Raw genomic sequence first — 21,832 nt, 5'->3', positions numbered from 1 at the left:
TTTCAATACCTTAATACTGTCTCCATATCCATTTTCTTTAAAGACCCGACATGGTACTACCCCAAGTACTGGTAAAAAGGTGACTACTGGCTGCTGTGGCTAGAAGCGGTGAGCTAGCGCCGCCAAACTTTTTCTTTACGCATGCGCACATGCATTGAGGCAGGTGAGTTTTCATACGTCAGGAAAGATCGTAATCACCATGGTAACCATGCTGTCGAACAATAATTATTTACAGTTAACTTACAGGACAACTATTGTTATTTATTCAGACTCTAGGTCCATTAAACATTTTTTTTTAAACAATATAGAAGTTTAAACCAGTTTTAGTTGTATATAATAATGTTTTCTTAACCGTACAAGCCAAACAATGAATAGTCTGATGTTGGACGCTCAATGAAGTTGGACATCTTTAAATACAGTAGTTTTAAATGAGCGCCGACTAAGTCAACAACAGTTAAATCCTGCTTGTATGAGTGAACAGCATAATGAAATCTTTATTGCAACTTTTTTCGATGTAAACATATAACCTAAGTAGATTTTATTGATTATACCAGCTATAAGGAAAATTCACATGTAGTACTTTTACTTGTAACAACAACCTTTGATCGTTTATTTATTTGGCACAGTTTACAATCTTATTCCGCTTAATTGTTATTCATGGTTGTCTTTTGGAATTCCGACAGGACATGAATGCAGCACCTCCTCAGAAGAAACTAACAAAAATCTACAATGATATCACGTTCTTCCCATTCCCTCCTATAAAAGTACACACATCACAGCAAATGAGTTTTTTTCTGTTGTCTGTTAATAATTATACCCAGTAAAAACGTAAAATATTGATTAATTTCCCTTTTCGGCTTCAAGTTTTCACGCATGCGCAGTCCTAGTGGCGTGTCAAAAGCACGATGGCTGCGGACAGTACCCTGCTGCTGTCTCTGGTGGAGGAATTTGTCTCCGGACTACAGGAAAGCAAGGCAAAAGACGCAGCAAAGGGTAAACAAGCGTTCACCATAACTTGCTCGACATTTCTGTTAAAAAATGTGCTTGAAAGAAAAGCCGCTGAGGCTGCTGAGCCAAGCTTTAAGGATGCGCAACAGGACATGATGGTTAACTAGCTAACTTAGCGCCGCAACATCCTGTATGTGGTGTTACGACCTCAAACAGCAATACACACATATTACAGGATCATCTACTAATTTTGTCGCTATAACATCATCGTATGCATACATAGATAGTAATATTTTGTAGTGTCATTTGACTATAATTGAATGCAACCTTTGTTTTTGGTGGTTTAGCCAATTGCACCCTGCTAGCTGCTGTGTTTGAGAGCATCCTGTCAATGAACCCTGTTACATTACCTTTGAACCCATCGTTGCAGCTAGTTTATCTGTAGTTAAGTTCTGGTGAAATGTTGTTGATCTGTTTATATGTCTGCAGTTTGCTTTCTTATCATTTTCTTGCTGGAATTAACTTGATACCCCTTCCCCCCCTTCTCGTGTTTTCCTCTTCTGTGCAGGTATCAAAGATGGACAATTTACAATCCTACAGCTAGTGGAAGCACTTGGGTAACTTGTTAGCGTTTTTTCCAAAAACTTGAACAAAAAGCATGAAAAATTGTCTATTGTTATATGATTTTTATTTAATATGTACCATGTTTTAGAACTAAGCTATAGAGCTCTTTTTAGACCCCATGTAGTTCTTCCATTAACAATCTTTCTTTCTTTCTTTAAAAAAAAAAAAAAAATAAATTCCCTTGTAGACTCAGTCTGACCAGCTCTCAGCCTCAAACCCGAGCCCGTGGAGTCCAGCTTCTCTCTGAGGTTTTACAAGAGAGCCATGGAGAGCTCACAGAAAGAGAAGGTGCATTTTTGCATTTTTTTTTTTCCTGTCAGTGGTATAAGCAATGCCCAAAAAGCAGGAAACTTCATAAGGCCTGTCAAATAAAAGACTCTTAAAAAGTCCAATTTGAGGGTCTGTTGTCTTACATTGACAATGTATTTCCCCATCTGACTTACTCCACAGTGGAAGTGCTTATTGCTTTCTATGAAAACCGCCTCAAAGACCATTACGTAATCACACCGCCTGTTTTACGGGGGCTCCAAGCTCTGGTAAGTCTGTCTGGTAGAGATTTTTAGTTACATCTTAAACATCCAGCATTTGCAAATCCTAACAGATTATGAGCAGTGTATATGCATTTGTACTCCTCTTCTCCTTTTTTCCAGACAAAATCTAAGGCATTGCCTCCCGGCTCAGCTGTGTCAATGCTGAGGTCTTTGTTTCAGGATGTCCATGTACAGGTGAGGATCAGTGCTGCTGTAGAGCCAGATATTAGGTGCCCTTGATGTAAAACAGGGGTGCCCAGGTCTAGTCCTGGAGATTCACTATCCTGTAACATTTAGATGCATCCTTACTCCAGCATATCTGACTTTCCTCATTTGTCATTCAGCTCTGCAGAGATCTGGTAATGAGACATTCATTTGATTAACTTGTGTTGGAGAAGGGTTGTATCTAAAAGTTACAGATAGTAGATCTTGAGGGCCTGGGTACCCCTGACATAAAATATACCTAAAGCAGTCTTTTTTTTTTTTTTTGTCTCAATTTCCAAGATTAATACGATTACAGCTGATCATCAGAAATAAACAGTAAATGAATTGTCTCTCCTCTTGCCACGGTACTTTTGTATATATTAATTTACACAACCTCAAAGAATCTCTGATGCTTTTGTTTTCTGTGTTCTCTGAGGCTCCTTAATTTTTATTAACCATATTTTTTAAGTAAAACTGACTCATCAGAAAAACTTTGTGTAAAGACAGCTGTATGATCTCCTTATATCCCCCCCCCCCCCCCCCCTCCCTCCTCAGTCGCTGATGCTTGCAGAAAGAGCTTGTGTTTACAACATGCTCATCAACCTCATGGAAACCAGAGAGGCTGGTAAGAGATAATGGGCGGGTTTGGGTTTGATTCATAGGAACTTTGTTGACAACATAAGACGGCTCTGTTGAAGGAAGCAAGAAGGTTTTACATTAAAGACATTGTTGGTTAAAAATAGTAGGTGACTGAGTAATCATTGTTGTTATGTGAACACTGTTAGAATTTCTCTACATGTAATGTGTGATTAAATCTTTTAGCATGTTTTATACAGGCAGGGTGAATATAGTAGTGGTCCATGTGCTCCATCCTACAATTATCTTTCAGTTAATCAGGAAAATATGTTGGATCGAGCAATATTCTCTCTGTTCTATTTAATCACAATAACAAATTCCTGCTTTGCTTTGTGCAGAGCTGAAGGGTTTGGGGGCGGACTTTGTATTCGGTTTCGTCCAGTCAATGGATGGAGAGAGGGATCCTCGCAACCTCCTTTTAGCCTTTCAGATTGCCAAAAACATCATTCTCCGAGGTTACGATCTAGGTAAGGACGCGAGCATCATTCTCCCCCATGTTGTCTCTTCCGTATCTCAGTCCTCGTAGCACTGTGATGCTTCCTGTAATCTTCCTGTTTGCTGTCTCAGGTAAATTCATCGAGGAGTTGTTTGAAGTAACATCGTGCTATTTCCCCATCGACTTCACCCCAGTGAGTCTGTGTTTACTTGTACTTGATCTACGGATTCAAGTGTTTTCCTGTGGCGTCAAACTGATCCATCTTTCCTCTGCAGAGGTTTGATTGATTTAGTTTATATTGTGCCATTTTACAACAACCTCACAAGTCAGATTAAAGACAGTTCATTCAAATTCTTTTGAGCGCATTAATAAAGCTGCACATTTATCCAAATATATGTAAGAAAATGTATCTACTACTTGTTTAGTTCAAAAGTATATTTGTTTTATTGGGCCACAAACTAAAAATCTCATTTTGCAAGCAGATCTATTGTACATGTAACAGAAATATATCAGAAGACCAACATTTGGAATATTTTAACTTTTTTTTAAATGGTTTTTCTGCTTAAAAAAAAGCAATAAATAAACAACAGAATTGACATTATTTTTGAGGAAACTTTTAGAAGAATGTATTTTAGTTGATCAATCAGGGCCTGAGCATCACAGAGTGCTGTAATGTTGCTGTGTGTGGACACGCTGTCATATCATTTATAGCACATGAATATGTGCTATAAATGTGCTACGTATCTCTTACGTAGTTCTCAGTCTACAATATCAGTCATTACATCATCAGCTGTCTGAGTCTTTGCTTGCACACTGACCTGGTTATTTTTATCCTGATTTATGAATGAGACATCTCAACAACAGCCATATCTAAATTACTGTTGCATGAACAGGAAGTATTGTTGTCCACGTCATATATAACTATAATAAAATTATCCTTAGCATTGTCATCTAGTGATAGTTGATTATCATGAAGGCCAAACATTTTTGGTCACTTGCTTTAGTTGTTTGATGCTGTCAGAGTTGGTCGAACTGCAGATCTTTCACCACGGGATTGTGGGTATTGTTTATGATTTGACATATTCTGTTAAATTCAGTTCTTGAAATGAAAGCAGATCCCATGAACCTTAACAGCAGGATGATTTAGTAATGGTGATCTGAAACAAGCCACAGAAAGTACAGAAAAAAAGGCAACATTGTTCTGAACGGCAAACTTTTCTCTTCATCTGCACAAAGCTACGAGCTCCTGCTACTTTGTCAGAATCGTTCAGTAACAAATACACAAAAAGCTTTGATTGATATGGACTTGAAGGCATATGTGTGATTTGGCCTGCAGTCAGGTAGCAAACAGAATATATTTCACTTTTATGAGCATCAAATGTGCAAGAGAGAGCTCACCAGGGTGGTCGTTGTTGGCAATGTGTGTTAGCTATGCTTTGTTTTAGATGTGAAATAATGAGGTACAGGAGTGGTAAGATGAGGTAGGAGACTATTTGTTTCTGTTGGAGATGAGACATTAGAGCTGCTGCTTCATCTTTAGTCAATGTTAATGTCATCTTCTTTTATATAGCACATTTTTAAAAGCCAGCGTCCAGCCAAAGTGCTTTACAGCATGATGTATAAATCAAATAAAGCACATACATTTACACACATATATGCACTAAAATAACTCTTCAGATAATCAGTAACAATAAAAAGAATAAAAGCAAAAGAGTAAAATGGATTTAAAAAAAAAAAAAAAAAAGGCTGGGGTAAACAGGTGGGTCCTTAGACGAGTGTTAACGATGAAAAGGCTGTTTGCAGACCGTATATCCAGGGGTAATGAGTTCCATAATGTGGGACCCACAACTGCAAAAGCTCTAGATGTCATTAGGGATTGAGGAACGTCGAAGACCATCTGGTCCGCTGACCTAAGGGCTCTAGAGGGTTGATAAATGTTAACAGGGTCTGATAAATCCTGTGGTGCCAAACCAATTAGAGACTTAAAAACAAATAAAAGAATCTTAAAATCAATTCTAAAACTATCTGGCAGCCCGTAAAGAGAGGACAGCACCGGCGTTATGTTTAGTTCACGCTGGTGAAGAAAGGACTTTCCGTCAGATATTTCTAATATTCTAGATTATTTCTGTGGTTCCACATTGTGTAAAAAAAGTTTATGTATCTGTTTGTATGAACAGAATGAATGTAGTCAGTGGCCTACCTGACTGATTTTAACATTCTGTGGGGACCTTACTGGTTATTTTCTCATCACATGTGAACAAATGTAATGCTTTGTGAAACTGAATTTCTATTTCATCCATCTTCGACCTCATCCAGCCTCCCAACGACCCCCATGGCATCACCAAAGAAGAGCTCATTCTGGCGCTGAGGGCCGTCCTCACCGGCACCCCAAAGTTTGCCGAGGTTAGATTACTACATTTCATATCAACAGTACAGTAACTTAGTGGATGTAAGTCAACTTCTTTTTCCATTGTTAACACTCTCTTACAGTTTCTGTTACCTCTCATCATTGAGAAACTGGACTCGGATGTTCAGAGTGCGAAGCTGGACTCGCTGCAGACTCTGGTGAGAAATTTATCTCAAAAATCTAAAACTCACAAAAGAAGCCAGACTCTATTCTCTGGACCGCTCTGCAAAACATAGAGCTGGTCATGGAAAGGAAAATGCTGCAGAAAATGGTGAATATTTAGCAAAGTGTGTTCATTCAGAGGCTTCTTCAGCTTCCTCCAGTACATTCCGACAGTCTCATTTATTAGTAATGTTGTTTCTCTTTTGGGAATGATAAAGTACCTTTCACTTAAATTAGATGAAGGATGTTCTGTATGTCAGCTTGGAGACGTAAACATTTCTCAGCTTGTATGTTGTGTATTTCAGGCTGGTTGTGTGTCACAGTATGAGCACAAAGACCTGGCTGACTTCCTAGAGGGACTGTGGGCGTCACTGCGCAGAGAGGTGGGTTTTAAATGCATTTATAAGCAACGGGAAATGCACTAAACAGTATATTTCACATTGAATTTTCACTCAATCCATGTTAAAACTACAAAAAGAGACTCGTCATCTTTACACTTTTAAGGCATCTTAGTTTGGATTTCAGGTTTTTCTTCCAGATTGTGGCCGTATAGTTAAATCACATGGTAATTATATTAAATGAGATGTGGAAATGCATAACAAGAATCTTCCCCTCCAGAGACAGCAAACAGCTTGTGTACCCACCTGACCGTGAAGCTAACAGTGCTGTTTTTGCTTCACTGCAGGTGTTTCAGACATCCAGCGAAAAGATTGAGTCTGCAGCCCTCGCTGCTCTAACCGCACTCACTTCCTGTCTGTCTCGCTCAGTCCTCAACTCTGACTCCGACGACTCCTTGTGCACCTTCCTGGAACTCGTTCTCAAAGGTCGACTGCAGCTTTGTGACACATGTAGTAAATGCATATCATTCATTAACTGCCGTGCAACATGTCCGTTTTATTATGATATTAAATTAAAGATGTGATGCTGTTCCAGACTGCAAGCATCACCTGTGTGAGCCCGACTTGAAGCTGGTATGGCCCAGTGCCAAGCTGCTCCAGGCCTCCTGCAGCGGCTCCAACAGGGCGAGTCACATCATAACTGCTGCTGTTATGCCTTCTCTCATTGAGCAGTACAACAGCAGAACACAGGTAGGACACACAGATGTTTATTCAACTCAACAAAAGCTATTTTCTTGGGGAAAGTTTGGATTTTACTCGTATTCTAAATGTGGGATTGTAGCCCGTTAAAAAATTAATGCATTTAATGACAGAACTTTACTAACTTAGCAACTTTGGCGCTGTATTTAGCTACTTTTCAGACCCTTCTAGTGAGTCTATTCAAAGGAAAAGTGACTATCAACACATCTAGTGACTTATTTAGTGATATTGGGGAGTTATGGTGAGTAATGTCAAAGAACGTGTAGTTTACTGTCCGTTAGCTGCTGCAGCAGCTGCATAAGCTTCATCTCTGTACAGAAAAACACAGACGGGGCTTGGTTGAAGCGACTAGCTTCTAGCAGCAGAAGGTGATCACCACTGCTGCATGACCAGATTGATGCCACTGATTGATCCCGTCCTGGTTTACTGTCAGATATTAATGTCTATTAATGAAGAGTGTGGATGAAAACATTTTAAAAGGTGAAATTACTGCAACACGTTGTAGACTCTTAATTAGAGAATCTGTTAGTTAAAGTATGTAAGGTGACACTTTAACATCAGGTTTTAGTTCTGTTTCCTTTTTACCGTTTGAAAATTAAATGCATTTTTCCAGACATTAGTGGAGCCTGAATATACAATATTAATGTCTGTGTCTATTCTTCCATTTCGTCATCCACTAAAATCCAGTTACATTTTTAAAAAAATGGCAAATATTATTATATGATTAAGTAAGGAGTAAACATCGAGGAGGCGTGCATTAGACTGTTATAATGCACCTCACGGAGGAACTGCACGTCGTGGTGTTCCAGACTCCCGTCAAATGCACAGATCCGAGTTGTTTAATCCACTTATAGCCTACCATGGTCGCGAAACGTAAACATTTTATAACAAATTTGTATTTTTTTTACAACACTTGCTAAATATACTAAAGTTCAGGAACTATTTCATGTTGTTCTCGATGTAGTTTTTATACTAAACAAACGCTGTCAAGCTACAAGGTGTTTCTCTCATTCACCTGTTAAAAGCCAGCTGATCTGAATCCTTTAATTAACTTGCTATGGTAACCACTGTGACGTAGGAATATTATGGTAAGGTGGGATATTAACTCTCTGAACTACGGTTGCGTATAGAAGGAAATAATGCAGTTTTTGTCAGAATTCTCTCTGTTTTCTCATCCTGGACAGTGTTCCCACAGACGGACGCTGCTGGAGGTGGTGCAGCGATTCATTCAGTCGGTAAAAAGCTGCCGGTCTTCAGATAACGGTGAGTCCTGTTTTTCATCGTCTCACTGCAGCTACGTGTCGTTCCAGTTTTTTTATCCTGTAACTTTTCTACGTTTTTTTTTTTTTTTTTAATATTCTAGGAGAATAACAAAATAGACCTAATGATCCGAACTAAATTCCTTTCCAGGTTAATGAAGTAGAAAAGCATTAGGTGTTGTACACAGTCCACATTGGATCATGAATATATTGTGTGTGTGGTGATCCAGTATTCGTCTTCTTTCTCCTTGTGAAGTTAGTAGGGGTGGGAAATCAAAGCGGAAAAAAATCGATTATCTGGATTTTTTGCTTCACAATTTAAAAATTGATTTGTTGTTGAAAAAAGAAAAATTTTCAAAAGAAAAATCATTCATTATAAATGAATGGGTTTAAAATGTTTATAAAAAGCTTTTGGGAGGAGAATTTGTCTGTTTTGCTTGCAGACCTGAATATATTGAGCAAATTTGGTTTTGTTTTGGGCTTTCAGAGAGTTTTCCAAATTACACAGAGATAAAAATCAACACTGTTCATGGTTTCTGAAATGAGTGGTTTGACCTTTTTTTCTTTTTTTAAAGAAAGTTTTCACATTTTATCAGCATCAAAAAACATTCAACAAGTCAGCCAAGGACCCCCCCCCCCCCCCCCCCCCCCCCCGGTGCCTTCCAGCAAGAGACCTGTCAAACCACTTCATTGTGGTTTGTGTCAGATTTTTACCACAGTGAAAAATTTGTTCTCATTTTTAAAACATTTTCTAGGTTGTACTCACGCTTCCTAAAATGAGTGTACCGGTATATTATTTTCTTTTTCTCTGCACTAACGGCCCTTTTCCATTAGTATCAGCTCATCTCAACTTAACTCGCCTCGACTCGGTTTGTAGGGTTGTCCACTCGCCTTTTGTCCCCGTTTACCAGTACTTTTTTGAAACTCCTATGCCTAAGTTTTAAGCAAGCTGAGTCGGGTTGTGTGTGACGTTGCCAGACAGCACACATTATTGGTCAGGAGTGCGGCCAATCAGAGGGCAGGGTCAGGGTGTGACATCACTGGAAGAGCGACTCCAACTTGCAAGTTGTTTTCATGACAACGTGCAACAAAAGTCTGTTTTGTGGTCCAACACTGAGGTGGAACATTTCTTTGCTTGGTGGCGGAGGAAAGGATACAGAGAGAACTAGATGGAGCGACACGAAATGAAAAAATCTATCAAGAACTTACAGCTGCCTCTTGCTCTCTTTTTTTATTTTGTTGCTGAAAACGAGCCACAGACCAAGTAGCAGATAGATTGCCTCTAGGTCCTCAATCTTGGTGATTTCACACAAACCCCGCCCATTTTAGACCTGGTACTAAATTGTAGTGGAATAGAAACAGGACCAAGCTGAGACAAGTTGAGGTGAGTTAAGTTGAGACAAACTGATACTAAAGGAAAAGAGCCATAAGTCGTTACTGTCAACCTTCTGTAGCGTCTGCTAATGAAGCATTTAGGACTTTATGTCAAAAGCATTTATATGTTATTGTGTGACCATCGACTTTTCAGCTTGATAAGTTGTCTTTATTTCTGTACTGGGGACCTACTGGGGACCAGATACCAATCTGTAAATTGTGGTAAAATTAGCCCAGCTCATAATCTCAACACAAATTATCAGAAGTTACTAAGCCTCCATTATTTTTATTATCCTACCAAACATAACTGGTTCCTCATTTAACCAGTTGTTTATGTTTATTGTCCTGACTTGCTGGAGGCAACATGAGTGGGGCACTGGCCACTTTAACACTGTGGAGTTGAGATTATACCACTTACTTTGTCCATCTTTTCAAGTATAAACTCACACTGAAATTTACCACTGTAAAAACTGTTCTCTAAACAGCCTGAATGCCTTTGAACACCAGGACCAATGAGAGTAAACTGTACAAAATTGCAAATAATTTGGTGGTGAATTACTGATGTTTTTGTCCATACACACTAAGTGCAATGAAGAAATGATGAAAACCCTAAAACAAGCTTGCAAGGTGGATTCCACATCAAGCCACATCAACAGTGTGTTGATGCTGCAAAAGAAAAGACAAAAAGAGGCGCTGGGTTCTTCCTGTTCTAGAAGAGAGAGGAGAACTTGTTTGTTTAATCCAGGATCTGAACCTAGACCACGACCGCCTTGGGATGGACTTTAGGACGTCCCTGGGACAGTTTTCTGATCTGCTTTAGCAGCAGGCTGTTTGCTTTGGGAAGCTAAATGATCCAGAGTTTGAATTAAAGTGACACCTGCATAGATCATAACCAGTCATGTCAACACGCCTTCTCTGATTGGTCGATTTATATATCTTATCAGATGTGAATATTAAAATAAATCGACCTCAGTTCGAAAAAAGTAAAGCTTCAAATCGCTGGATGGAATTTTGATTTTACATTGACTTTACACTGATCCAACAGAAATATTGCTGTGTGAATTATTCTGAGGAAATATTCGGAGTAGGTGTGTGAAGGTCTTAAAACTGATCACATGGGAAAGTCTGTTAATGATCAGTCAGGGCTGTTCCACTTTTAATACTTATTATGACTGATGATAATCTTAAAATTTCACTTTGCATTTACTCTGTATTCATGTACCGATGATGATCTCTGCAGGATATCCAGACATCGCCACGTCTGCACCTTGTTTTGTGTGTCATGCTGCTGTTGAGCTAAAACATCCTGCTGTCCTTCCGCAGCAGAGAAAGATTAACTCGTTTTCCCTTGTTTCTGGTGCGTCACCCTTTCTCGCCAGATGAAAGCGTGTTCTCAGCTTACAGAGCGTCTCTGTGCAGCATGGCGTTCTCCGCGCTCTCTGAGAGCAACGCCAGCCTGCAGATCACCGCCACCTCTGTGCTCACATCACTGGCACAACAAACAGGTGAGGGGACGAATGCTCGTACGTTCACAGCTTCATTCATCCGAAGCAGCCTAAACATCCTCTCCCTGCTGTTCAGGTCTGCTGCTGGACTCTGACGTCGAGCTGGTTGTGGATCACCTGATCAGGCTTCTGCTGACTGAGGACGATGAGAGAGTCAGGTCAGCATATGATGGACAGACTTTCTTCTGTTTGTTTTTCTCCTGCAGAATTTAACTTAAATGATTTATTATCTCTGGTGGCTTTGTGCCGCTTCTGTCTCCAGTCTTGCTGTGGTGGAGTGTGCAGGAGCTTTATCTGAGCTGCACCCAGCAGCCTTCATCACGAAACTGATCCCAAGACTAAAGCAGGAGATGTTTTCTGGTGAGCATGTGCAAACCCTGCGCAGATAAGTTTTCTGTTTGTGAATTTTATGTACCTTATTTATCTTTTATTGTCTGGTTTTTAGACCAAAGAGAAGCGTCTGAGCAACTTTCCCATCATGCAGTGCACCAGCAGTGTATGTCCGCTCTGGCTGCAGTGTCCATCCAGCCCAGTGTTGTGCAGGAAAGCACACCTGTCCTCTTGGAGGTCCTCAGTTCAGCACACACAGGTTGGAGTTGTATTAATCCAAACAGAAAAGCGCTTGTGCTTTAGCAGGACGGCGATGGCGTACAATCATATTATCGTTCACATTTCCATAAAAATGGAGCCTGAACTTGTTCCAGACGAATGACACCGTTACAAATCATTTATTTCAGGCAGCGTTAGTTTTTCTGTGGACGAGGTGGTCCTGGCGTGCCGCAGCCTTCAGCGGATAGCAGAGCAGGTTCAGGATGGCGAGGAGACAGGGCGATGTTTCCATGACATCATCATCCCACGCCTGTTGTCTCTGGCGCTGCAGGCAGCCCTGCAGGGTGAGCACTTCAGATGCTGACATTCTTACCTTTAACTTTCCCTCTAATCTTACATTTCAGTCTCAGCAGGCATCTTTTTATCTTCTTTTAATCCACTGTTGCAACTACACTCATTAACTTCAAGGCTGGGAGTTACGTTGCAACATTTTGTGATACTTCCTGTCTGTCTTGCAGGTGACAAGTCATCTGATGGTCGTAGTCCTCTGGTAGAGGAGGCAGTCCTGTCTGCGATGGTTTCTGTCATCAGTGCTTCCTGCTCCAGGCTGCAGCCCTCGTCAGTACAAACTGGGTCTAATCTGTTGCTTTGCGCTTCTTTTTCTTCCTGTGAGCGCTTACTGACACATTAATCCGCCTCCACTGTGAAGCTCTTCATCTGAACCCGTCTGAACTCATTTAAATGCAGCGACCTGTGAGGCTGCAGCATATTTCTGACTTGTGCTTTGAACAGTTTGGTCCATTTCTGCTGTTTTCTCATCACCCTTTCTGATATGTTTTGAAATGTGTGGTTTTATGATGTAGATTTCTGGTTTCCTCTAAAGCTGCTTCATGTCCTCAGGTTGGCAGGCCAGACAGCGTCCAGGGCGGTTTCTCTCTTCCTCAATGGTGACGTCTCCTTTTTGCCCGACAACTCCTTCCCTTCACACATTCAGCTTCTCAGGGTATGTTGAGTGTGGGCTAGTGATTTAAAAAAAAACAAAAAAAAAAAACAAACCACCTTTAAAGGCTAGTTTTTCATACTTTACACTCTCTTCAGCAGCAAAAATGTCCTTTTTAGGTGTAAAAATAGCAGCTTTAACGTTTTATGCGTCTATAAATGAATGGAGAATTTAAAAAACACATTTTTTTAAAGAAAGAGAAATAATTTCAAATGAATGTTTTATATTTTATGTGATTAATTACAGTGCAGTATGACATTCTGCTTGCAAAGCAATGTTCCTTATTTAAAAGATACACCTGAAGCACACTTTAAGTCTGGAAAAACTTTGCTCGATCACTGCCCCCCCCCCCCCCCCCCCCCCCCCCCATTATGTCGCTTAAAGACCTCTATTCTGACCAGGAAAGTGTGATGAAGCAAATTTCCACCAATCAGAGAGATTAAATTGATGTTAATGTCCAATCAGGAGCAGCCAAGGATCACCAAGTGATAATAAAATGATGTCTTTCTGTAAACAAACACAATTCACGTTCCTCTGTGGCTGGAATGAAGCCAAAAAAGGGTTTTTTCTACTTTTTTGTAATTGAATATTTATTGGTTATCAAGAGAAAAGACAACAGCAGTATCAGTGGAGTACATTTCTTTTACTACAGTGAAATCAGTCTGTCTCTTGTGGCATCTCTGTGGTGAGACTTAATGTTTGTCCACTTGTCCCATTTGACATTGAATTCAGTGTTATTTTTGGGGGTTTTTTTTCGTCTCAGTTTATGCAAGTCTTTCTATGTTGAAAACCTCCACTGTGTCCATCCCATTCCCTGATATCAGAAGGCTCTTCTCAACACCATTTCCTAAAAATTCCTCTATAGGACGCAGCCAACAGATCAATCAATGAATCTAAATGTTCTTTATTTCCCACTTTTTTTTTTTTTATTAAAAAAAAAAAGCAGTACAAAGTTTTTCACCACAAATTAAAGCAAGCCTTCGTACACCCACTCACTCTTACACTCAGACAAATTAAAAACAGACCCTCTCATCACACACTCACACATATAAAGTACAAAATCACCCCCACCTACCAACCCAGCGACTAATCCCACAGCAAACCATAGTCCCCAGTATGAGGGTTGTGGCAGATAACTGAACTCACACTGGACTTTATCCTTTGGCAGGTTGCAGATGTAATATGTAGCATGATGTTGGCACATTATAACACATAGTGTGTAATCCATACATCATTCCAGTAATTCTGGATTTGCATACTTTCCCAAAAGACACGGTATAGTTTGCTGCTCCCTGCACCGTCTCCAGCATGTTTGCCGTACTGATAGTTTGGGTTTTAGGAGTCATAAAGAAGATTTTTCCTGCATGAAGGTGGGGGCTGAACATCACACATCTTAATCCAGTCCTCTTCACTTTGTGGTGTTTTACACTCCTTTAACCCATCTGGCTCATATGTAGATTGTAGAGGTTCTTCTGTTCTTTGCTAAAACCCTGATAAAGATGTTTTTCTTGCAAAGTAGTGTCAGAAATGAGCCGAGTTAGAATTTGTGAGGATAGTAGATAAAATAGTAGCATGAATAATAAATAGGAAAAAGCAGCTTCAGGAAAAAGTGTAAATATGTAAATAGTTTCTGTTGTGTGTTTGTTTCAGTGCTTTCTCTGAAAAGCCAAGACTTAATAAAACGATATGCAGATGAGAAACAGTCTGGTCACTGTTGATGTCAGTGTTGTTTCTACAATGTGCTGTTAGTACTAAATTCAGTTTTAGTTTTTGAGAGCGGTGGCCTTTATGGTGATATAGAATAGAATAGAAATACTTTATTAATCCAAACTTAGGAAATTTAGTAAATGTTAAAGTACTATTAGTACTATTATAGTACAGTATAGTACTATTAGTCATTAGTATAGTAATATATCTGTTTATACATTCATTTTACATCATTAAAGGCAGAGTATGTAAGATTTCAGGGCAATTTTTTTCGACCACCAGGTGGCAAACACCAGGTTGTGAGCAAAACCACAAAACTGCTACCTCCACAAACAACCACATGTTGGCAGTAATGAGCAAAACTAACCCCTCACCCCTCCTCCTTGCCAGCTCCAATGAGGGCAGGAATCGCTTGTGAGCTGTAGCTGAGAGCCGCTCTACAATAAATGGGCTTATACTCCCCCTACTGGTGGAAAAAAGTACTTTTTTTTTTACTGGTCAGAAAACATTTAAGAAGGGTCTTTGTCAATTAATTAAACTTGTAATTTAATAACGCATCAAATATGGACAGACTGGAACCTACATGTTTAAAAAACTATCTAATTATGATTGTAGTTATTTTTTTAGTTAATTTATTTTGAAAATATTGAAAATCTTACATACTCCACCTTTAAAGCCACATAATCTGACAACTGAGACTGTCTTACTTAAGCGGATAACTTATTTATAAATAAATAAGTTATCCTTTTCCTTCCCAAACATGGCAGGATGGCTGGTTTTTGCTTCCTGAGGGGGGTCCCTGGGGAAAAGGGGTTGGCTCATGCAGATTCAGACTAAATTAATTTGAATAGTATTTTCCTGATAGTGGTGTGATGTTTTCCAGAAGCAGCAGGAGGATTCATGGAGCCGGTCGCAGCTGGTTTGTCTGCTCATGGCTTGTGTGTGTACGCTACCTCGCTCTGTGAGTTTCAGCTCCAGTACTTCGCTTTCCTTACAAACCTTTGAGAAGTCGTTGTTTGACGTTTCTGAAGCTGCATTCGGACGTTGTTTCCTGTCGTTTAGGTGGAGGTTCCCCACATGGAGCAGCTGCTGTCAGAGCTGGAGGAGATGAGCTGCTCCTGCAGCCACCTGCTGTCCTACACGTCTGCTGCTAAGTGCTTCGCTGGTCTGCTCAACAAGATGCCTCAGGGTGAGTCTGCATGCTTAAACTCTTGTCAGAAGTCACTGACATACAGCAGGAGAGCAAAGCTGGGATGTTCTTGTTTTTTATTCAGGTGATTCTCTGAACGGTTTAATTCAGAGGACGATGACGAGAGTGTGCAGAGAGTTGGACTGCACCTCCTCTCCAGTTCGCACTCAGGCCTTCACACTCCTCATCTGGGTAAGAGTCGCTCCGTCTCGCTTCTGCTGCCATTCAGATGACTGTAAATGACATTAAGTAGAAACAACTTGAAACATGTCTCCAGGTTGCCAAGGCGCTGCTGCTGCGATACCACCCTCTCTTCTCGGCACTGACTGACAAGGTAGAAACACGGAGCGACGCAAAGCAAATCTTTATTCACTGTGAAAAAACTCGTTCATAATTTTGTCCCTCTCTGTGCACCGTACAGATCTTCTCCCTGTTGGATGACACTGATCTGGGTCCGATGGCAGCAGACAGCTTCTCGCTGCTGATGAGCGACTCCGCCGACGTCCTGAACCGCAGCTGCCACGCTGATGTTCGCATCATGTACCGGCAGCGGTTCTTCAGCGAGAATTCAGCCAAGCTGGTTCAGGGCTTCAACGCTGCGCCGCAAGGTAGGACGCCTCAACGCCTAAGAGCAGGGGCCTCATTTATGAAGCTGTCGCACGCACGAAACCCGGCGTACGCCAGTTATAGTCAACCTTTGGGATTTATAAAAACACGACTTGGCTGTAAAACGTCCCTACCTTCAAGCCAACTCTGACCCTGACGTACGCACAAAATCTGGGGAAACGGCGACACCAAAGGCAGAAAATAAAACCAGAGAAATGGTGTGAAATTTGATACATTTGTTCAAAATCAGATATAAACTTTCACACAGAATGTTGTACATTAACAGCATTTGCAAAATAAATGAGAAAATGTTTGATATTCTTACTCCACCATGTAAAACATCAACCACTGAGCTCTGTTCTGAAACGAAGCAGTTCTACGTGTTATAAAAACCACTTATCTGTCCCTGCTGATGAACATGGTGCATGGAAGACTCTGGAGTCAAGCCCGGCACCTTCCAAAGGGAAGTGATTGACAGGTCGGGGTACTCACTCCTTTTGCCAACCCAGAGCGCAGAGTAACAGAACTATGTGTGCCACAGTCAGACATGCCGTGGTGTAGCGGCCATCGGGCAGATGAAGTGCAGGTGGAGGTGCCTCGATGCACAGGAGGAAATCCGTTGTACAGCTGCAAATGTTTGCAAGATAGTGGAGGCGCTACACAACATGGTACTAAATGGCAACATGTCAACATGTCTGTGACAAGCGCTGTTGCAGGTGAACGTCAGCGCTTCACCTGCATTCACCTGCACGATCATCCAATCTAAATGATTGTGTTGTCAATCGTCTTCTCATGTTGGAACCAAACGCTGCTGCTTTACACAGCGTCTAGAAGTGATGCAACACATCAGAGTTAGAGAATTCTGATTTATTCACAAGTTTAACTTTTAGTGTTATTTCTGTCAGGGTGGTGTTTATTTCTCTCCAGGGGCGCAGATAGAACTGTTGCTCCTCCATATTACGAGGAGCCAGATTACATGACTCAGGCACATAGAGATGGATGTAGCCTCCATAACGTGACACATAGGTTTCTGAAGAGCTGAGTTGAAGCTCGGTGGGCGGTTCCTACCTTCGCCATCTTGGCAGGGTCATGCGTGTCGTCTCGCCTGGAAAATACAAATATGGGCAAAGAGGTGGAGCTGAGAGGGGGGCTGTGAACGTCATGGTGGATTATTGACATCGAGCGAACTCTGAGCTTTCTGTAGCTAAGAACTAATCGAGCTAACCCAGAGATAACAGGAGCTAACCAGCTAACGGAGGTAAGCGGGCTAAAGGTAAGTCACGTTGTTAACCGGCTAAAAACTGCAGTCGTTCTACGTTCTTTTTACTTGAAGCAGGAGATCGGTACCTGTCAATCAAAAGGACACGCCCCTAAATATTCCGAACTTCGAGATTAAATTTCTTTTAAACGGGCGAGTTAGAAAGAAATTCACTCCCCCCACAGTTGTCATGAAGGTAAACCTGATCTATAAACCGAAAATGGATTTTTGAACCAGGCTGGAAGCGTTTATTTCTGCGGTGAAGTTGGTCTTTTTAACATAGGAGTCTATGAAGATTTGCTTGGTTTTGCAGCCCCAAGTTGATGCACTTCCGCTTAGGCTTCACTTTTTACCGCCGGAGACTCCGTCCATCTTTCATATACGGTCTATGCTCAGGCATCGGGTTTGGATGCCTTCTGGATACCCCACTAGGAGGAGACCCTAGTGAAGAAACCAGCCATGTTGTAGGAAACCATGTCTCTTGGCTGGCCTGGGAATGCCCTAGCATCCCCTTGAATGAGCTGGAAGGAATGTGTGGACGTAACAAAAGGACGGATAATATTTATATACCGTGCTATTAAAGCTACTGTAATCTACAAGGTTGTATTCACAACCTTGTAGATTATTAGACTGTAAGACCTGATTTGGACCAGATATGTGTTTATATGACCTGACAGTGAAAATATTTTTCAGCAGTGCTCTGCATGTGTAATGTCTTTACTGATCTAAGCTCCGTTAACTTTTGTGTTTTCCAGAGAAGAAGCCAAACTACCTGAAAGCTCTGTCTAACATAGTCAATCAGCTGCCAAAGCAGGTTCAAGTTACTGAATTACCTGCGGTAAGTTGGATGTGACGGCTTTAATCTCGTCAAAAGTGGCCATATGACTCCATCTAGTGACTAAAACTTTTTGTTTTGTTGTTGTCCTCTGTCCAGTTACTTTCTCTGCTCCTGGAGGCTCTGACTTGTCCCGATCAGGGCGTCCAGCTGTCCACTCTGTCCTGTCTGGAGCCCGTCCTCGTCAGCCCTCCACCAGTTCTCATACAGCAGCTGGAGGCTTTAGTTAATCGGTTGCTGGCCCTCATCTGTAGCCCAGTCATGGTTAGTGAGCCCCTCCAGCTACCCTACACGCAGTAAAACTGCCCTCTGCTGTTCGATCATGTTATATGACACCGTTGGTGTCAGGTTACGCATTAAAAAGTCTCAGTATTACTGCTTGTTTCTTTTGCAGAATGTACGGATGGCCTCAATTCGATGCGTTCATGCCCTCTCCCATTTCCCTGCACATGAGGTAGGATTCAGTGTGTCTTCGTTTGCTTTTGAAACTGCAGAGTTTTTAAACCTTTGTCATTCAGTGAAAAACATCAGACTTCCCCCTGGGTGCTGGGAAGCTACTGGGTGGTGGGAAGCTACTGGGTGGTGGGAAGCTACTGGGTGGTGGGAAGCCACTGGGTGGTGGGAAGCTACTGGGTGGTGGGAAGCCACTGGGTGGTGGGAAGCTACTGGGTGGTGGGAAGCCACTGGGTGGTGGGAAGCCACTGGGTGGTGGGAAGCTACTGGGTGGTGGGAAGCCACTGGGTGGTGGGAAGCCACTGGGTGGTGGGAAGCTACTGGGTGGTGGGAAGCCACTGGGTGGTGGGAAGCCACTGGGTGGTGGGAAGCTACTGGGTGATGGGAAGCTACTGGGTGGTGGGAAGCTACTGGGTGGTGGGAAGCCACTGGGTGGTGGGAAGCCACTGGGTGGTGGGAAGCCACTGGGTGGTGGGAAGCTACTGGGTGATGGGAAGCTACTGGGTGGTGGGAAGCTACTGGGTGGTGGGAAGCTACTGGGTGATGGGAAGCTACTGGGTGATGGGAAGCTACTGGGTGGTGGGAAGCTACTGGGTGGTGGGAAGCCACTGGGTGGTGGGAAGCCACTGGGTGGTGGGAAGCTACTGGGTGGTGGGAAGCCACTGGGTGGTGGGAAGCTACTGGGTGGTGGGAAGCTACTGGGTGGTGGGAAGCTACTGGGTGGTGGGAAGCTACTGGGTGGTGGGAAGCTACTGGGTGGTGGGAAGCCACTGGGTGGTGGGAAGCTACTGGGTGGTGGGAAGCCACTGGGTGGTGGGAAGCTACTGGGTGGTGGGAAGCTACTGGGTGATGGGAAGCTACTGGGTGATGGGAAGCTACTGGGTGGTGGGAAGCTACTGGGTGATGGGAAGCTACTGGGTGGTGGGAAGCCACTGGGTGGTGGGAAGCCACTGGGTGGTGGGAAGCTACTGGGTGGTGGGAAGCCACTGGGTGGTGGGAAGCTACTGGGTGATGGGAAGCTACTGGGTGATGGGAAGCTACTGGGTGGTGGGAAGCTACTGGGTGGTGGGAAGCCACTGGGTGGTGGGAAGCTACTGGGTGGTGGGAAGCCACTGGGTGGTGGGAAGCTACTGGGTGGTGGGAAGCTACTGGGTGGTGGGAAGCTACTGGGTGATGGGAAGCTACTGGGTGGTGGGAAGCTACTGGGTGGTGGGAAGCCACTGGGTGGTGGGAAGCCACTGGGTGGTGGGAAGCTACTGGGTGGTGGGAAGCTACTGGGTGGTGGGAAGCCACTGGGTGGTGGGAAGCCACTGGGTGGTGGGAAGCTACTGGGTGGTGGGAAGCCACTGGGTGGTGGGAAGCTACTGGGTGGTGGGAAGCCACTGGGTGGTGGGAAGCCACTGGGTGGTGGGAAGCTACTGGGTGGTGGGAAGCCACTGGGTGGTGGGAAGCTACTGGGTGGTGGGAAGCTACTGGGTGATGGGAAGCCACTGGAGGATGGGGAGCATTGGGTATTATTTCCAAGATCTTAAGATTTTTATTCCTTTTTTCCAAGTTGTTCTTTTGTTTTAAAGAAAACTACATCAGATTCATGAAGATGACTGTAGACTGTGATATTTGCATCTTTGCTCAAGTTGCACCAGCTGTCCTTAAATTGCACAGAAAACCTGAAAACATCCATGGTGGTGGGTATTTGGACTGAACCTGTAGCGGATCTGTGTCTCATTCAGCGTTTGTTGCTGTGTGATCCAGGTTTTGCCATTTCGAGCGCGAGTGCTACGAGCGCTGGCTCAGCCTCTGGATGACAAGAAGAGGCTGGTGAGGAGAGAAGCCGTTCAGGCCCGAGGAGAGTGGTGAGGATCACTTTTTTTTCTGTCATTTAGGTTTTACTTCAGGATGTGGACAGTCAGCTGTCAGTTAGATGAAAAGCGCGTACTTGATGGACGTCAGTTGTTACATACAGATTCTGTGTGCTGTTATTTTCCCTGCAGGTTCCTCTTAGGAAGTCCTGGAGGCAGGTGATCTTTCACCTCATATGCAGCCAAATTCAGAAGAAACTCCACGACCAAGTATTAAAGCTGTGCAGCTCAGCTCCAACCTCTTCCTCACCTTCTTCCTCGTTATGCAGAAATGATTTTTTTTTTTAACTGATTGTATCTTTATATAAACGCACAAAGAAAAGTAAAAAACCTGAACCTGAGGAGCGCAGTCCAAGTTGGAATGACAGGAGGTTTGTCGGCACTGATGGGATGTTTTACCTGCAGTCTTAAAGCTGAAGTCTTCACAACTCATTTAATTTATAGATCATTTTGGATGCTCCTGCTTAATCAAGCAATTCGTCGGCGAGTAGCTTTGTCTTTAAAACGAGCCTCCTGTTAATATACATACTTATCGTTTCATATCAGAATAGACAGAAAACAGTTAGTTTTTCTTTGCTTCAGATGGAAACTAAGCCAATGAAATAACAGTATTTAAGTATTTATCTGCTGATATTTTAATTCACTTTAAGAAAGGAGCATTGTTTAGCAGATAAAACATTGAAGCATCCACTTTAACCATCAGCCCCAGTGTGAAGAAAGGAGAAACTGGAACATCAGTGATACGCTCTCGACTGGATGTACAGGTGTAGATAAGAGTGAAGCCAGCAGACAATGAGGACCTTTAATCTTCTGTCATGAATGTTAAACCGAGGTGCGAAATGGGGAAAATTTCAAGTGCCAACTGTCCTGTTTGCTCCTGCACTTTTCATGCAAATTCACCGAATTCAAGTCAAATCTGTACATCTGGTTTCATCTGTGTACTTTCAGTCTAAGATATGTGACAGTAAGTTTGTATTCTGTTAAGGTTTAAACCAACAGGTGTGACTGTGTTGCATTGTGTCGGTCAGTTCTGGACGTCATCGACTTATGCCAAGGAAACAAGACGATGTTTAATATGTCTAACTTAAGAAATTTCTTTTAAAGTAACACAAATGTTTTTTTTAATGATTTCATATCACCTGGAAATAAAGACACTTGAAACCAAAAGTATAAAGAAAGTGTTTTATTTAAAAA

At 42.3% G+C, this 21,832-nt stretch overlaps 1 protein-coding gene across 1 annotated transcript; it reads left to right on the top strand.

Annotated features, from left to right (window-relative positions):
* Positions 1-698: 698 nt before the first annotated feature.
* Positions 699-21,776, top strand: mms19 (MMS19 homolog, cytosolic iron-sulfur assembly component). Its single transcript, XM_079260854.1, has 32 exons — positions 699-764; positions 865-993; positions 1,517-1,565; positions 1,760-1,860; positions 2,023-2,108; positions 2,223-2,297; positions 2,862-2,931; positions 3,281-3,409; positions 3,510-3,571; positions 5,695-5,781; positions 5,869-5,943; positions 6,253-6,330; positions 6,633-6,771; positions 6,881-7,035; positions 8,229-8,307; positions 11,057-11,182; positions 11,259-11,340; positions 11,445-11,542; positions 11,628-11,771; positions 11,920-12,075; positions 12,250-12,349; positions 12,632-12,734; positions 15,322-15,399; positions 15,501-15,627; positions 15,713-15,819; positions 15,905-15,961; positions 16,049-16,235; positions 18,247-18,329; positions 18,426-18,590; positions 18,721-18,780; positions 20,532-20,632; positions 20,771-21,776. The coding sequence occupies exons 2-32, from the start codon at positions 906-908 to the stop codon at positions 20,799-20,801; spliced, it is 3,078 nt and encodes a 1,025-aa protein (XP_079116980.1). The 5' UTR covers positions 699-764; positions 865-905; the 3' UTR covers positions 20,802-21,776.
* The last annotated feature ends 56 nt before the right edge of the window (positions 21,777-21,832 follow it).

The sequence above is a fragment of the Telmatherina bonti genome (assembly GCF_933228915.1).
Source record: "Telmatherina bonti genome assembly, chromosome: 21".
Lineage (NCBI taxonomy): Eukaryota > Metazoa > Chordata > Actinopteri > Atheriniformes > Telmatherinidae > Telmatherina > Telmatherina bonti.
The sequence above is the reverse complement of the archived record's forward strand: the minus strand, read 5'-3'. Positions and strand labels throughout refer to the sequence as shown.

Coding starts and splice junctions, on each gene's coding strand:
- mms19 (XM_079260854.1), top strand. CDS start 906: ATGGCTGCGGACAGTACCCTGCTGCTGTCTCTGGTGGAGGAATTTGTC. Junction 3,410..3,509: donor TCTCCGAGGTTACGATCTAG/GTAAGGACGCGA, acceptor TTGCTGTCTCAG/GTAAATTCATCGAGGAGTTG. Junction 18,591..18,720: donor TCATCTGTAGCCCAGTCATG/GTTAGTGAGCCC, acceptor TTTCTTTTGCAG/AATGTACGGATGGCCTCAAT.